The sequence below is a fragment of the Equus quagga genome, chromosome 2, assembly GCF_021613505.1.
Source record: "Equus quagga isolate Etosha38 chromosome 2, UCLA_HA_Equagga_1.0, whole genome shotgun sequence".
NCBI lineage: Eukaryota > Metazoa > Chordata > Mammalia > Perissodactyla > Equidae > Equus > Equus quagga.
In genome coordinates, this window is record NC_060268.1 from 41,214,172 (window position 1) to 41,231,391 (window position 17,220).

At 36.8% G+C, this 17,220-nt stretch overlaps 1 protein-coding gene across 2 annotated transcripts in view; it reads left to right on the plus strand.

Moving 5' to 3' along the window:
- Positions 1–17,220, plus strand: part of GOLM2 (golgi membrane protein 2) — a 101,109-nt gene that overhangs the window by 44,390 nt on the left and 39,499 nt on the right. For both annotated transcript variants that reach the window (XM_046654261.1, XM_046654262.1), the window contains exons 4-6: positions 422–512; positions 4,016–4,160; positions 4,474–4,554. In XM_046654261.1, coding sequence (XP_046510217.1) covers positions 422–512; positions 4,016–4,160; positions 4,474–4,554 — 317 coding nt within the window. The remainder of the gene's footprint in view (positions 1–421; positions 513–4,015; positions 4,161–4,473; positions 4,555–17,220) is intronic.

A 17,220-nucleotide genomic window follows, 5' to 3' on the forward strand; every position in this document is an offset into this window, starting at 1 on the left:
TAACGTTTAACTATTGTGTTTAATTTTTAGATGAATCATCTGCAGCCACTCCTTATCAACTCTCAAATTTTAACTTTTCTCATTTACTACTATATATTAGTCTCACAGTTTTCTCTTCTGTAGTGTTTTTCTGTTCTGTGATTGAAGTTGACTTTGACAATTGTTTCTTCATAAATGCAAGTTATAAAAAGAAGTTTTCATCTTTTTAATTTCTGTTTTTTTAATTAGCTTTATCAGTATTAAAGTTTCAGATATTTTAAGAATTTGACTGTGAGCTATTTTTACGTGTACTCTTTGTCCTTCCATACCCACTCTCCTGCTAACTAAATGCTTTATCTTCATGATTGTATGTCGACTTCTAGACAACTTTGAGAATTCATTCCAAGATAAGATAGCCTAAAAGAATGACTTTGTAATTTAGTTTTCAGTGTGGACAACAGATCAAGGAATTAAGAGCACAGCATGAAGAAAATATTAAAAAGTTAGCAGACCAGTTTTTGCAGGAACAAAAGGTAAATTTAAAAAATACTTAAAATATGTTCTTGTTATAAATTTTGTAATTTAGAAATGAAAATATGTACTTTTGTCATAAAACGTTATATTTTTAAGTATTCTAGCCTGCCTAATTCTACAAGTGACTTATAGTGGCTTTATTGCCAATAAAGTAGACATTTGCAAAAATATGACCTAAACTCTTAAAACTAATTTTGAGCTAAATATCTTTTATCTGACTTTTAAAAGTAATTTTTGCTGTTAATATATTTCTCATATTGTAAAGTGGATAAAATTTTACTGAAAAATCAATTACTTCCTATTTTATGCTTTTGATAAATAGAAAAAAATTGAGAAACTTTTTCCTTAATTATCTATCTCTATTATTCTGAATTTCTTTAAACACACAGATGAAATACTAGCCACTGTAACCAATTTTGATTTGTATTTTTGGGAGTGACAAATTCTTCTATTAATTGATCATTTTTATTTGACATATGTTGTGAAGGCTCTGCTGGTAATGGAGAGAATTTGTCTGAAGATTACTAGTCTTTAGGATATTCATTTGTTATACTCTGTAATCTCATCTGACTAGCCATGGTTTGTATAAAGTCTTGTGATTTACAGTAAGGAGATTGAATAGTGAAAAGTATTTATCTTGCTCTTTAGTAGCATCTCACCTAAAGGACTAGAAGTTAAGGAAACCATATTTTCATTCTTAGATATTTCACTATTTACAGCATGATATTGAGGGCATTGTTTTTTTCTCTATTTTATTTTTTGAATCTACAGAGTAGAATAGCTGCTGCCTATTTGCAGTCTGCCTTGAAGAGATGTGAGGCTAGATTGCTGGAAGATGGCAGGCCTGAGTAAGTTGCCATAGTGGCATAGAGGCATTGAGGATAGCCAGAGGTATTATTGAGACAGTGGACGGTGAGAGGAGCATAGTAGAACACAAAAGGAAGGGGAAGAGAGTTTGCTGTTGTAATTGTGTTATTACAAGCCCAGTGTATAAATAATGGGATAAATTTGCTCTCTTCTGTGCTCTCCTTGGGAGAGCTTATCTGTTTTCCCAGGCAAGTGTAATTCTGTCTTTCTGCTTTTCTACACTAGGTTATTTTTATATTATTAATTAGCTAATATCCTCTCCAATCCTTCTTTGCCCTTATCCTGCCCTAAATGGAACAAGATGAGGAGGAATGGAGATGCTTAGAGAACTTCTCCTTTCTAGGGTAACACACCAGCCCTTACCCATCTGACCAACTGCCTAATTCTAGTCCCCAACCTTCATTCCCTGTTCTTCAACTATTTAACCTATTCTTCAACTATTTAACAAGTTAGTTCTGTGAAATTTGAGTTGTTTTTTCGTGGGAACAAGTCCAATGTTAGTTGTAAGAAACAAGCATAAGTTGCATTCAGGGATTTTTTTTTTAACCAAGCCCATGCCTATCTTAGAAATTACTCCAGAGAAAGTGTCGGTAAACCAAAACCAACCTGCTGCCTGTTTTCCTACTGCCCATGAGCTAAGAATGGTTTTTGCATTTAAAAAAGGTTGAAAAAAGATCAAAAGAATATTCTATGACATGAGAAAATTATAAGAAATTCACCTTTTAGTGTCTATAAATGCAATTTTATTGGAACACAGCTACACTCATATATTTACTGCTTTCAAGCTGCAAAGGCAGAGAAATTGTTACAGACCAGAGGAGACTAAGGAGACCTGAGGACTTAAATGCAATGTAGTATCCTGGATTGAAGCTTGGAACAGAAAAAGGATAATGGAAGAACTAGTGAAATCTAAGTGAAGTCTGAATTTGTTTAATAATAATGTACATTTTGCAAATGTACCATGCTAATGTAAGATGTTAACATTAAGAGAAACTGGATGAAGGGTAATTTCTTTTCTGTAAATCTAAAATTATTTTAGAATAAAAAGTTTATTTAAAGCACAATTAGGTGGCTCCCTTACCAAATCACCAACATTGTATCTAGAAAGCCATTTTATTTTATTAAGAATATTTAGTATTTACCATTCACATAAAGGTACTGTTGATAACCCATCAAAGGTACAACATCCTTGTTAACTATTTTAAATGGAAAAGTAATTTTGAACAGTAGTTTGTTGACTTTTAATTTTTAATGTTGTTTTATCCACATCTACACAGCGGTGGAGTACTGCAGCCTTATGATATAGCATTGTAGTGAAAGTGCACAGAGATACAGGATGGCTGCTCAGCTTGTGCCTCATAGATTTTCTCACCCTTGGCCTGTGTATTCACTTGTTCAAAAATTTCATTTTATCAATTCATTCAACAACAATTAAGCTTTCAGATAGCTTACCAAGTTCCCAAAAAATGTGGGAGTGAAAAAAACTGGCTTGAATCCCTTCTCTACAATTCTCTATCTTTGTGACCCTGGACAAGCTACTTAACTTCTTTAATCCTGTCTTATTTTGTTTTTCCCAAAGCTGTTCATTTATCTCTTCTAGAGGATAGATTTGAAAGAAGTTTGTAAACTTTGAAGCACAGTGCAAATGTTTGTTGTTAATTTTATCTGCCAGGTACACTGGGATGCCAGGTACTGATTGTCAAAGCACCCTTTCTTTATTGCAACAAATTCTTATGATTTGGCTCTTGTTTTTCTAGATTCCCCATAGATCTTTTAGTACTATCATTTCTGTAATATTACTAATAATTACATCGCACAGTGCTTTAGAGTTGACAAAGCATTTATATATGTGTTGAATATTAAGTAGAAGGACTTACATGGCAACCCAAGCATGTATACTTGACTCCTTGCCTCTCCCAATTTTCCACCAAGGCTACTCAACCAATATAAGAGAGAAAACTGGCCCACCAGTAGAGTTGAGTCAGGCCTCATCATATATCTGAAGATTCAAGTTTTCAAGGAGATAATATGGTTAGGAGCAGATTGTGGGGGAGCATTGACTTGTGTATTTTCTACCATTACTTCCTGTGCTTGGGTGGCCAGTGCACCTGGGAAGAAGTTTCCATGTTTTCCCTTGCTATTTCTATTTGGGGAAAACCCTGACAATCTCAGTAACCATCGAACACACTTGAGGGGACACTTATGTGCCAACCTCCTGCTGTCTGCCATCCTGCTCAATTACAGCATTTACCTATGGAGAGCCCCCCTGCCCACAGCCCCCAGGACAATGCCCAACTGTAGGCCTCCACAGCAGCCTAGAGTGCTCAGCAAGACTGTCTTTTTGCAGAATCCTTCCCTCGGCATAGCCAAAAAGAATTACCTCTGCCTAACATTTTGGGCCATTTATGGCAATTAGAGACTTTAAAAAGTGTTAGTTATTCTTTGACTTCATATGAGGTATAAAAACTGAACAGGAAATAGTATTATATCCCACAACTCCAAGTATTTGGAATTTGGACCTATGGTATATGTTTTAAAAAATGAACTGCTTCAGAACATTTAATTAATAGTTGTGTTGATGGTTTAACAGTTTGAACTGAAGAATATTTACTGTTACGAAATCTTTATCAAACAGCAAAAGGCTCACAAAGTTCAACCGAAAGGTGGACATGAATTGGGTGTAAACAATCATGCAGTACCTAAAAGTATTCCAAAAGTAGCTGAGAATGCTGCAGATAAGAATGAAGAACCCTCAAGCAATCATATTCTACGTGGGAAAGGTATTATTATTATTTTGTTTGTGTTAATAGGATATTGACCTTTTTTTTCTCATTTTGAAGTGAACATTTCAGTTAAAGAATATTGTTTGATTTTAGTTCAGTTATGATTAAATGCATTGTTTCAAATTCAGAACCTTTGATAGAAGAGAAAAAAGAATAAGTTGTTTTAGAGTTACAACTATGTCCAAAGCAAGATATAAAGATACTCAGTCAATGTAGTCAATTGCTTTAGGAACTGATTATTACATCCCTTCAACCATTTTCAATTTATGTAAGGAAAAATGTAGAATTATATATTTTGTTACTTGGGCAGAACAAATCAAACGAGATGGTGATGCAGGAATGCCTGGAATAGAAGAGAATGACCTCGCAAAAGTTGAAGATCTTCCCACTGGTAAGTAAAAATTATTAGAGAAGTTAACTAAAGTGATCATATTATTTTTCATGTGACCCCATTCTCTTTTTGGGTAACACTTGTGAAAAGTCACAAATATCTGGATGATTGATATTTTCAGTTAGTTAACTGTCCATTACTTGCCAGGACTTGTTTTGGATATAATTTTTGCCACAGTGTATAAAGTACTTGTTTTTGCCTTGGTAAGAGTCAACCATATTTGAACCTTTTCTTGATGACACAGAATAATTGCTCATATCAGTTGTATTATGTTAGAGCCATTTATAAAAGTATACGTGGCTCATTTCTTTCATGCTAAATAATCCTAGATTGCTGTGCTATTGGTGTGCCTTATATGGCATAGTAGTACCTTTATAGGAGTTATTTAGGTTTTTAGGACTTGGCTTATCCTTTTAGTTAATTTTTATTGTTAGTACCCTTGAGTCAATTCTGACTCCTAGCGACACTGTACAGCAGAGCAGAGCTCTGCCCGGTCCTTTGGCACTATCCTCTCATTTTCAGGGGCTGCATCTCACCATGCTCTGCTGCTCTTCATAGGGTTTTCCTGAGCAGTTTTTTTGGAAGTGGGTGACCAGGTTCCTCTTCCTAGTCTGGAAGCTCTGCTGAAACTTGTCCACCATGGGTGACCCTGCTGGTATTTGAAATACCGGTGGCATAGCTTTCAGCATCACAGCAACACACAGCAGCCACAATATGACAACAACAGATGACAGATGGGTGGTGTGGTTCCCTGACCAGGAAGTGAACCCAAGCTGCAGCACCAAATCTTAACTGCTAGACCACCATTCAGTTAATTATCCCACACTTTAAATAGTTGGCACACTTATTTTTTCTTTTTCTTTTATGGCCACTTCTGTTCAGTGTATATCTTTCTTCATTAACGTGTCTGCTTCTTAACAATTTCTGCTTGAAGTCTGTATATCACTACTGCTATCCTAATCCCATTCATCTTTTTTTCATATGTCTTTTGTTTTTCTTGCCATTTCTATGTTTCTTGGCTATTATAAATACCCCTCCCTGCTGACTCCAATTTATTATGGTGAAAATTGGAAGTAACAGCACATCTTTGGTTCTTCTTGGCTGTTTTTTTCCTTCTTAATGTCTGTGGGTATACCTCATTGTATGTGGTTGAAATTGCTGTGTGTCTGAAGTCCAAATGAATGGAGTATTAGTCTTTTCATTTGTACAGTTTTGTTATCTTCTCAAATTCTTTGTCTGTATTCTTTTGGATTTCTAATTCACAGTATATTCTCCTAAAATCAAGGTAAGGACAAAAAGAATAACATGAATTTAAAAATATGGAGTTAGAATGAGCATGACTTGTTTGTAAGGCAATGAAACTATCCAGTGATTCTTAAAGTGTGGTCCTTGGACCAGGAGCTTGTTGGAAATGCAAATTCTGAGGTCCCATTCCAGACCTACTGAATGAGAAATTCTTGAGATGGAGCCCAGCAATCTGTGTTTTAACAAGCTTTCCAGGTGATTATGATCTATATTAAAGTTTTAGAACCACTGACTTAGATGTTAATTTAAAGAAATATTGAGAGCAAAGACCATGTATTCTTCTTCTCAATTTTTATAGCACTTACTCTAGTCCTGGACTTACTGAGTTTTAGGTTGATTAATCTCTTTTACATTGCCCTTATTTATTTTTTAAGCTACACTCAAAGTTTTTCAGAAGATAAACTGCAGGTTTCTAGTATACAGAAGCATCCTATTCAGATATATGAGCAAGGATTATTCACCTGCTTGCATGCATTTATTTTTTATGTCATATATCTACAAAAATATATCTACATTTAAATATATAATTTTTATCATCTGTTGTCCATTTTGACATAGTTTTCAAGTTCAAATTTTATTACTACTACTCTAATTGTATAATGTCCAAATGTATTTTCTAATTTTCCACTATTGTAATTTATTACCTGGCCACTGGAAATTCCAGAGTTAGGGTAAAATGAAATGAGAATCTAAGAGGTCTTGGAGATCTTATCTTGACCATCTTTAGGTATATTGCCCTTATCAGACAGTGGTTTTCAAATGTCTTTCTTACATGAACCACTTCAGCAGGGCAAAGATCCTGTCTTGCCTCTTCTGCTTGCTTAAAAAAAAAAAGCAGACAGAGCCAGCCCTTATGGCCTAGTCATTAAAGTTCAGTACACTCTGCTTTGGTGGCCTGGGTTCAGTTCCTGGGTGTGGAATCACATCTCTCCTCTGTTAGTGGCCATGCTGTGGCGGTGGCTCATGTAGAAGAACCAGAAGGTCTTACACTAGAATATACAACTATATACTGGGGCTTTTGGGAAGGAAAAAAAAAAGATTAAAAAGAAAAGCACACAATAAAATAAAGGAAAAAAAAAGCACACAATCATTTCATTAGAATTAATAGGGATGAATAATGCTACTTTTGATGAGATGCCAACAGATTCATATCTGATTTTTACAATATGAATTTGCCATATTAACTCACATAATGGCTGTGGCACTATAGTTTAGAGCTAGGAAAAACAGGGAAAATGTATACATTTTGTGTAAATTTAGCATTAGTGCCAAAAAAAATCTGTCTGTACAGACACCATCTGCACTGTCATGGCATATTATAGGCCTTCCTCTGGATTAATTTTTCTTTGTCTTTGATTTCCTGTAATTTGAAAATGATATGCTGCGATCTAGGCAGGGTTTTTTGTGGGGTTTTTTTGCGTTTGCCCTGCTTGATGGTCTCCGAGTTTCCTGTATCTCTCATTTGGTGTCTGACGTTAATTTGGGGAAATTCTCAGTCATTATTGTTTCTAATATTTCTTCTATTCTTTTCTCTCTTCTCCTCTGGTATTCCCAGTAAGCTATGTTACACCTTTTTTAGTTGTCCTCGATATTCTTTTCTATTTGTTTTTTTGTTTTTCAGTCTTTGTTCTCTTTGCTTTTCAGTTTTTGAGGATTCTCTTGATATATTCTTTGACTCAGAGCTTCTTTCCTCAGCCATGTCCAATCTACTAATAAGCCCATCAAAGGCATTCTTCAATTCTCTTACAATGTTTTTGATCTCTAATATTTCTTTTTGGTTCTTTCTGGGATTTTCATCTCTCTGCTTACATTGCCCATCTGTTCTTGCATGTTATCTCCTTTATCCATTAGAACCCTTAGCGTATTAATCATAGTTGTTTTATATTCCCCTTATGATAATTCCAACATTTCTGCCATGTCTACTTCTGATGCTTACTCTGTCTCTTCAAATTGTGCTGTTTGCCTTTTGGTATGTCTTATAATTTTTTCTTGATAGCTGGATGTGATGTACTGGGCAAAGGGAACTGCTGTAAATAGGCTTTTAGTAATGTGAAGGTAGGTGTGGGAAGAGGGGAAGCAGGCTATAGTCCTATAATTAGGTCTCAGTCTTTTCATGAACCTATGCCTCTGGACTGTGAACTTCAGAAGTATTTCTCAGTTTTTTTCCCTCTCTTAGGTGGGACAGGATGGCTAGAGGGGGCTGGAGTTGGGTATTTCTCTTCCCTGGTCAGGTAGGTTCTGATAATACCCCAGCAGGTTAGGTTTTGCTTAACTAGTTTCTCCTGGGGGCAGGCCTTGTTAACAAGAATAGAGTGCTCTGGTGTATTTCAAAATGGTTCCCTTTCCTCTCCCCCTGCTGGAAGCAGGGGGCGGGGTGCGGGGGGCGTGGGTGGGTGCAGCTGTTTTTCTCCAATATTTACTGTGGGAATGTGGATAAGCTCCAGGTGATTAATCTCACAATATTGTAGGGGGCCTCCTATGACTGGGTCCCCCTGGATGTTTTCTTTAAAAATTATTTTATTGGGGTCATATTGGTTTATAACATTGTATAATTTCAGATATACATTATTATGTATCAGTTTCTGTATAGACTACATCTTGCTCATGCCCAATAGTCTAGTTTTTACCATCACCATAAATATATGCCCCTTTACCGCTTCACCCTCCCCCCAACCCCATTCCCCTTTGGTAACCACTAATCTGTTCTCCTTATCCACATGTTTGTTTATCTTCCGCATATGAGTGAAGTCATACGGTGTTTGTCTTTCTCTGTCTGGCTTATTTTGCTTAACATAATAGCCTCAAAGTCCATCCATGTTGTGAATGGGATGATTTTGTCTTTTCTTATGGCCGAGTAGTATTCCATTGTATGTATATACCACATCTTCTGTATCCATTCATCAGTTGATGGGCACTTAGGTTGCTTCCACATCTTGGCTAATTGTGAATAATGCTGCAGTGAACATAGGGGTGCATAAATCCCTTTGTATTATTGATTTCAAGTTCTTTGGATAAATGCCCTGTAGTAGGGTAGCTGGGTCATATAGTATATCTATTTTTAGCTTTTTGAGATTCTTAATACTGTTTTTCATAGTGGCTGCAACAGTTTGCATTCCCACCAGCAGTGGATGAGGGCTCCCTTGTCTCCACATCCTCTCCAACGTTTGTTATTTTTTGTCTTGGTAATTATAGCCATTCTGACTGGTGTAAGGTCATATCTCATTGTAGTTTTGACTTACATTTCCCTAATAATTAGTGATGTTGAACATCTTTTCATGTACCTGTTGGCCATCTGTGTATCTTCTTTGGAAAACTGTTCATATCTTCTGTTCATTTTTTGATCAGATTGTTTGTTTGTTTGTTGTTGAGTTGTGTAAGTTCTTTATATCTTTTGGAAATTAACCCCTTATCAGGTGTATGATTTGCAAATGTTTTCTCCCACTTAATGTGTTGTCTTTTCATTTTGTTCCTGGTTTCCTTTGCCTTGCAGAAGCTTTTTAGTCTGATGTTGTCCCATTTGTTTATTTTTTCCTTTGTTTCCCTTGCCTGGATAGACATGGCATTCCAAAAGATACTGCTAAGACTGATGTCAAAGAGTGTACTGCCTACATTTTCTTCTAGGAGTTTTATGGTTTCAGGTCTTACATTCAAGTCTTTAAACCATTTTGAGTTAATTTTTGTGTATAGTGTAAGATAATGGTCACTTTCATTCTTTTGCATGTGGCTGTCCGGTTTTCCCAACACCATTTATTGAAGAGACTTTCCTTTCTCCGTTGTATGTTCTTGGCTCCTTTGTTGAAGATAAGCTGTCCATAGATGTGTGTTTTTATTTCTGGGCTTTCAATTCTGTTCCATTGACCTATGTGTCTGTTTTTGTGCCAGTAATGTGCTATTTTGATTACTGTACTTTTGTAGTATATTTTGAAGTCAGAGATTGTGATGCCTCCAGCTTTGTTCTTTTTTCTCGGGATTGCTTTGGCTATTTGGGGTGTTTTGTTGTTTCATATAAATTTTAGTATTCTTGGTTCTATTTCTGTGAAGAATGTCATTGGGATTCTGATTGGTATTGCAGTGAATCTGTAGATTGCTTTAGGTAATATGGACATTTTAACTGTGTTAATTCTTCCAGTCCATGAGCATGGAATATCTTTCCATTTCTTTATGTCTTCACTTTCTTTCAATAATGTCTTATAGTTTTCAGTGGATAGGTCTTTCACATCCTTGGTTAAATTTATTTCTAGATGTTTTATTCTTTTTGTTGCGATTGTAAGTGGGATTGTATTCTTGAGTTCTCTTTCTGCTAGTTGGTTATTAGTGTATAGGAATGCAACTGATTTTTGTAAGCTGATTTTGTACCCTGCAACTTTGCTGTAGTTTTTGATTGTTTCTAATAGTTTTCTGGTGGATTCTTTAGGTTTTTCTGTATAGAATCATGTCATCCACAAACAGTGAGTTTTACTTCTTCCTTTCCAATTTGGATACCTTTAGTTTCTTTTTCTTGCCTGATTGCTCTGGCCAAAACCTCCAGTACTGTGTTGAATAAGAGTGGTGAGATCTTGTTCATGTTCTCAGAGAAATGGCTTTCAGTTTTTCACCATTGAGTATGATGTTGACTGTGGATTTGTCATACATGGCCTTTATTATGTTGAGTTACTTTCCTTCTATACCCATTTTATTGAGAGTTTTTATCATAAGTAGATTTTGGATCTTTTCAGATGCTTTCTCTGCATTTATTGAGATGATCATATGGTTTTTATTCCTCATTTTGTTAATGTGATGTATCACGTTAATTGATTTGTGGATGTTGAACCATCCCTGCATCCCTGGTATAAATCCCACTTGATCATGGTGTATGATCCTTTTAATATATTGCTGTATTTGATTTGCTAATATTTTCTTGAGGATTTTCACATCTGTGTTCGTCAGCAGTATTGGCCTGTAGTTTTCCTTTCTTGTGTTGTCCTTATCTGGTTTTGGTATCAGGGTAATGTTAGCCTTGTAGAGTGAATTAGGAAGCACCCTGTCTTCTTCAACTTTTTGGAATAGTTTGGGAAGGATAGATATTAAGTGATCTTTGAATGTTTGGTAAAATTCTCCAGAGAAGCTATCTGGTCCCGGATTTTTCTTTTTTGGGAGGTATTTGATTACTATTTCAGTCTCTTTACTTGTGATTGGTCTATTCTGATTCTCTATTTTTTCTTAATTCACTTTTGGGAACTTGTGTGATTCTTTTTTTATTTTTTTTTAAGGAAGATTAGCCCTGAGCTCACATCTGCCACCATTCCTCCTCTTTTTGCTGAGGAAGACTGGCCCTGAGCTAACATCCATGCCCATCTTCCTCTATTTTATATGTGGGACGCCTACCGCAGCATGGCTTGACAAGTGGTGCCATGTCCACACCCGGGATCCGAATCAATGAATCCTGGGCTGCCGAAGTGGAACATGTGAACTTAACCATTGCACCACCAGGCTGGCCCCCTGGAACTTGTATGATTCTGAGAATTTATCCATTTCTTTTAGGTTATCCAATATGTTGGTATATAGTTTTTTGTAGTATTCTCTTATAATCCTTTGTATTTCTGTGGTATCCATTGTCATTTCTCCTCTTTCACTTTTAATTTTATTTATTTAAGCTTTTTCTCTTTTTTTTCTTAGTGAGCCAGCCTAAGGGTTTGTCAATTTTGTTTATCTTCTCAAAGAACCAGCTCTTAGTTTCATTGATCCTTTCTATTGTTTTTTTAGTCTCTATTTCATTTATTTCTGCTCTAATCTTTGTTATTTCTCTCCTTCTGCTGACTTTGGGCTTTGTTTGTTCTTCTTTGTTTGTCCTGTTTGGTATAATTTCAAATTACTTAGTTGAGATTTTTCTTATTTGTTGAGGTAGACCTGTGTTGCTGTGATTTTCCCTCTTAGTACTGTTTTTGCTGCATCCCATAAGAATTGGTATGTTGTGTTTTCATTTTTGTTTGTCTCCAAGTGTTTTTTGATTTCTCCATTGAGCCAACGGTTGTTCATTAGCATGTTGTTTAGTCTCCACATACTTGTAACTTTCTCAGCTTTTTTCTTGGAGTTGATTTCTAGTTTCATAGCATTATGGTCAGAAAAGATGCTTGATATTATTTCAGTCATCTTAAATTTATTGAGATTTGCCTTGTTTCTCAACATATGGTCTGTCTTTGAGAATGTTCTGTGCACTTGAGAAGAATGATTATTCTGCTGTTTTTAAGTGCAATATTCAATATATATATCTATTAAATCCATCTGGTCTTCTGTTTCATTTAAGACCACTGTTTCCTTGTTGACTTTCTGTCTGGATGATCTACCCATTGATGTAAGCGGGGTGTTGAGGTCCCCTACTATTATGGTGTTGCTGTCAGTTTCTCCCTTTAGATCCATTAATAGTTGCTCTATATACTTTGGTGCTCCTGTGTTAGGTGCATATATATTTATAAGTGTTATGTCCTCTTGATGAAGTGTCCCCTTTATCATTATATACTGCCCTTATTTGTCTCTCATTATCTTTTTTATCTTGAAGTCTCCTTTGTCTGATATAAGTATGGCAACACCTGCTTTCCTTTGCTTTCCGTTTGCTTGGAGTATCTTATTCTGTCCCTTCACTCTGAGCCTATGCTTGTCTTTAGAGCTGAGGTGTGTTTTCTGACAACAGCATATTGTTGCGTCTTGTTTTTTAATCCATCCCACCACTCTGTCTTTTGATTGGGGAGTTCAATCAATTTACATTTAGAGTGATTATTGATATATGAGGACTTAATACTGCCATTCTCTCTCTTGTTTTCTGGTTATTCTGTATTTCCATTGTTTCTTTTCTCTTGTATTTCTGATTGCCATTTCAGTTTGGTGGTTTTCTGTGATGGTTTTCTCAGTTTTTTCTTTATTTATGAATTATGGCTCTTCTCTGACTTTGTTTAGTGGTTACCATGTGCTTTGTATAAAAGATCTCATAGATGAGATAGTCCATTTTCTGATATCCTCTTATCTCCATTAGCCTAAGAAAATTGCATCCCTTTCCTCCTCTCCTTCTGAGATATTGTTGTCACAAATTAATCTTTTTTGTGTTGTAATTTTGTGACTTAATTGATGTGTTTATAGTTATTTTTGATGCTTTCCTGCCCTTTATCTTTTATATTATAATTAAGTATTTGTTAACCTATTCTGATAGAGAGTTGCAGTTTTCTGATTTTATCTTATCTCCTTGGTCAAAGCTTTGTAAACCTTTGCCTTTTGTTTCAGGTAGCAGGGCTTCTTTCATCATTTCTTGTAAGGCAGGCCTAGCAGTGATGAACTCCCTCAGCTTTTGTTTATCTGGGAAAGCTTTTGTTTCTCCAACATATCTGAAGGATAGTTTTGCTGGATAGGGTATTCTTCACTGAAAGTTTTTGTCTTTCACTATTTTGAATATATCATCCCATGCTCTCCCAGCCTGTAAGGTTTCTGCTGAGAAATCTGCTGAAAACCTGAAAGGGGTTCTTTTGTAAGTTATTTTCTTCCGCCTTGCTGCCCTTAATATCTTTTCTTTGTCATTGACTTTTATTTTTTAATTCTTTAAAATTTTATTTTTAAAATTTTTTTTTAAAGATTTTATTTTTCCTTTTTCTCCCCAAAGCCCCCTGATACATAGTTTTGTATTTTTAGTTGTGCGTGCTTCTAGTTGTGGCATGTGGGACGCCACCTCAGCATGGCTTGATGAGCGGTGCCATGTCCGCACCCAGGATCCGAACTGGCGAAACCCTGGACCTCTGAAGTGGAGTGCACGAACTTAACCACTCAGCCACGGGGCCATGCCCTGTCATTGACTTTTGACAGTTTTAATATTATATGTCTTGGAGAAGGCTATTTTGCATTGATGTAATTAGGAGTTCTATTCATTTTATGTATTTGTATGTTCAGTTCCATTCCCAGATTTGAGAAGGTCTCAGCATTATTTCTTTGAACAAGCTCTCTGCTTCCTTTTCCCTCTCTTCTCCTGCTGGAATACCTATAATCTTTATTACTTTTCTTAATAGAGTTGGGTAGTTCTCAGAGAATTTCTTTGTTTTTAAAAAATCTTAGTTCTCTCTCCGCGTGAAGGATTTCTGTAGTTCTGTCTTCTAATTCACTATTTCTGTTCTCCATAATGTCTGCTCTATTTTTTATGGTTTCTACATTATTTCTTATCTCATTAATTGTGTTCTTCACATCTAGAATTTCTGTATAGTGTTTTTTAAAGGCTTCAGTCTCTTTGGTGACGTATTCCTTCTGTTAATTAATTTTATTCCTGAACTCATTGATCTGTCTTTCTGATTTTTCTTATAACTCATTGAATTTCTTTATGCTAACTATTTTGAATTCTCTGTCATTTAGACTCTAGTCTTCTGTGACTTCAGGATTGGTTTCTGGAGACTTGTCATTTTCTGTTGTGTAGTGCTACTGTAGTTCCTCATGGTGTTTGATGAATTGGTCCTCTGCTGGCACATTTGTGGTAATATCAGGTTGGAGATTCTACCTGCCACTGCTAGCGTTGGAGCAGGAGCTGTGTTTTCTATTCCTTCCCTGTCTCCCAGTAATTGTGCCAGTTGAGCCACTCTGCATTTGCGTGGGCTGGCTGCAGCTTTTTGGTGGGTTGTGTTTTTGTGGACAGGACCTCTGCTTGGTGGGCAGGTCACAGCTGGGTGCTGTACCCATCGTGTGGGGCACTTTCGCCCAGGCCAGCACTGTGTTCATGGGCAGATCAATTGAGCTGCTGCACTCTTTGGACAGGGCACCTTTGCGGGGGCTGAGCTCCTGCCACTAGGTGGGGAGTGTTTGCTCAGGTTGGACTACTTCTGTATGTGTGTGCCCCTTGAGCCAGGCTACCACTCTGAAAGTGTTCACATGTGGGCCGGGCTGCCCCTGCTTACACTCACAGTTGCACTGGCCTCTGTGTGAGGATCTGTGACCTGGATCACTGCCACTGGGGAATGGGAAAGGTCTGCTCACCTAGTTCCACTGCTTCCTGGGAATCCATTCTACCCACCTTCAGATGTATAGCTGTGTGGATCTGTCAGGCATCCTGTTGTATTGTGTAGGGAATCGTATGTTGGTTAATGAATGTCTGTTTAGTTGTAACTTAGAGAGAATAGATGAGGGTAAAAACTCACTCTGCCATGATGCTGATGTCACTCCCTGTGGTAGTTAACTCTCTGAGTTGTGCACACTGAGCCTCCAGCAATTCATCAATTATAGTTCAGGTTTTCCTACTCCAGCACTGGTTCTCATGGGGGTTTCTGCTCATGAGTCTCTACTCCTGTAAGCTGTGACTCTCTTTATTTGCCTGTCTCTTTCTCCAGTCGTAGGGGCAGTGGTTTGCTCTGTGTCTTACCCTCTCTTACGGATCTAAGAAGAGTTGTTGATTTTTCAGCCTTTCTAGCTTTTTACTTGTTGTTAGGATGGAGTGGTGACTTCTACGCTCCTTACGTGCAGAACCAGAAGTTAGGAGTCCTCTGGATTAATTTTTGAACCTCTTTAAACTCTTGATGCTTTGCTTTGAAAATCATTGTTCATAACAGTTATTTTTTAATAATTTAGAGAAGTATTTTGAGTATAAAGATTATTTCGACATAGTAACTGGTGAAAAGAATCTTGAGCTGTGTCATCAGTCAGATGCAAACACAAAGAAAAGCCATGTTTTATCTTTGTATCCTGGGCTTCCAGTAGAGTGCCTTGCACATGGCGGGGTCCAGTTAATGTGTATGGTTGAATTACCAGAATATCATTAGTGGTGAGGCAGTGGTCTCTGGAGTCAGTTTGTCTAGATTCAAACACTTGGCTCTGTCTTTTAACAAGCATGTGACCATTTATTCTCTCTTATCCTTATCTATGAAATAGGATAATAACAGTTCCAACCTCATTGGATGGATGGGAGGTTTAAATGCAAAGTACTTAGAACAGTGCCTGGCACATAGCCAGTGCAATATAAATCATAGCTGCTGTTATATTATGATTATTTCAATCATTATAAACATATTTGTTATCTCCTTGTCACTCCTTTTACTGAGTGTGTCTTTTCTCCCTGAGGTAGTCTATGCCAGAGTTCTTAATGCCAGTACAAATGGAGTCCCTAATGGCTATAGAGGTGGTAACTCTAAAGAGGAAGTAGAGAAAAGAACACATCCTTGTAATTTTAAATCAGACTCATGTGGTAATGATGACAGTTTTGTTTACAGTAGCCAGGACTGTACTAGAAACTATGTAACAGCAGTGCTGAACTATCTTAAAATATATCTCTGAAACAGTCAAGGGGTGTATGGCATGTGCCTATGGTTAGTATGATGTTGCTCATTTTTCTGATTGTTGGTTTCTTACTCACTGATTTTTAAGAGTTCTAAAATAGTAATGCAAACACCCTTTCCATGTCATGCATATCAGCAGAGAGGAAAATCTTATGTCTTACTTAGAAACTTCTTTCTAGTTTTAGGTCCAGTCGATATCATAGTAAAAATTGTCTGTAATGATTTACTTTGGGGAAAACCCTATATAGATATAAAGATTTTTACGTACCTGAGAAATTGGAAGTTCTTTTCTAATTAGTAACTTAGAAAGAGAAATTTATTCCTTTTGAGATTTTTTTCCTTTTTATCTTTTTTGTTGATGAAGATTGACCCTGAGCTAACATTGTTGCCAGTCTTCCTCTTTTTGCTTAAGGAAGATTGTCCTTGAGTAATATCTGTGCCAGTCTTCCTCTATTTTTGTATGTGGGACACTGCCACAGCATGGCTTGATGAAAGGTGTGTAGGCCCATGTCTGGGATCCAAACCCGCAAACCCCAGGCCACCAAAGTGGAGCACATGAACTTAACCACTACACCACTGGGCCAGCCCCTCTTTTTGGTTTTTTAATATTAGGTAGAGTTACTCTAGCTATAAAATAATTAATTTTCTTTTTACCTTGGCTGTATATTGGAATCACTGGGAAGTTTAAAAAAAAAAAGATACCTGGGTCCCATTCCAGAGATTATGATATATTTGGTCTGTGATGTGGCTTGGGCACTGAATGTTTAAATGTTCCTTAGGTGAGGGGCCAGCCCCATGGCTGAGTGGTTAAGTTCACACGTTCTACTTTCACAGCTCAGGGTTTCAGCGGTTCAGATCCTGGGCACAGAGATGGCACCACTCATCAGGCCATGCTGAGGCAGCATCCCACACAGCACAACCAGAGGACCTACAACTAGACTATACAACTATGTATTGGGGGGCTTTGGGGAGAAGGTAAAGGGAAAAAAAAAAGATTGGCAACAGACATTAGCTCAGGTGCCAGTCTAATTAATTGATTAATTAATTAATATTCCTTAGGTGAATGTATTATGTAGCTAAGGTAGAATTTTTT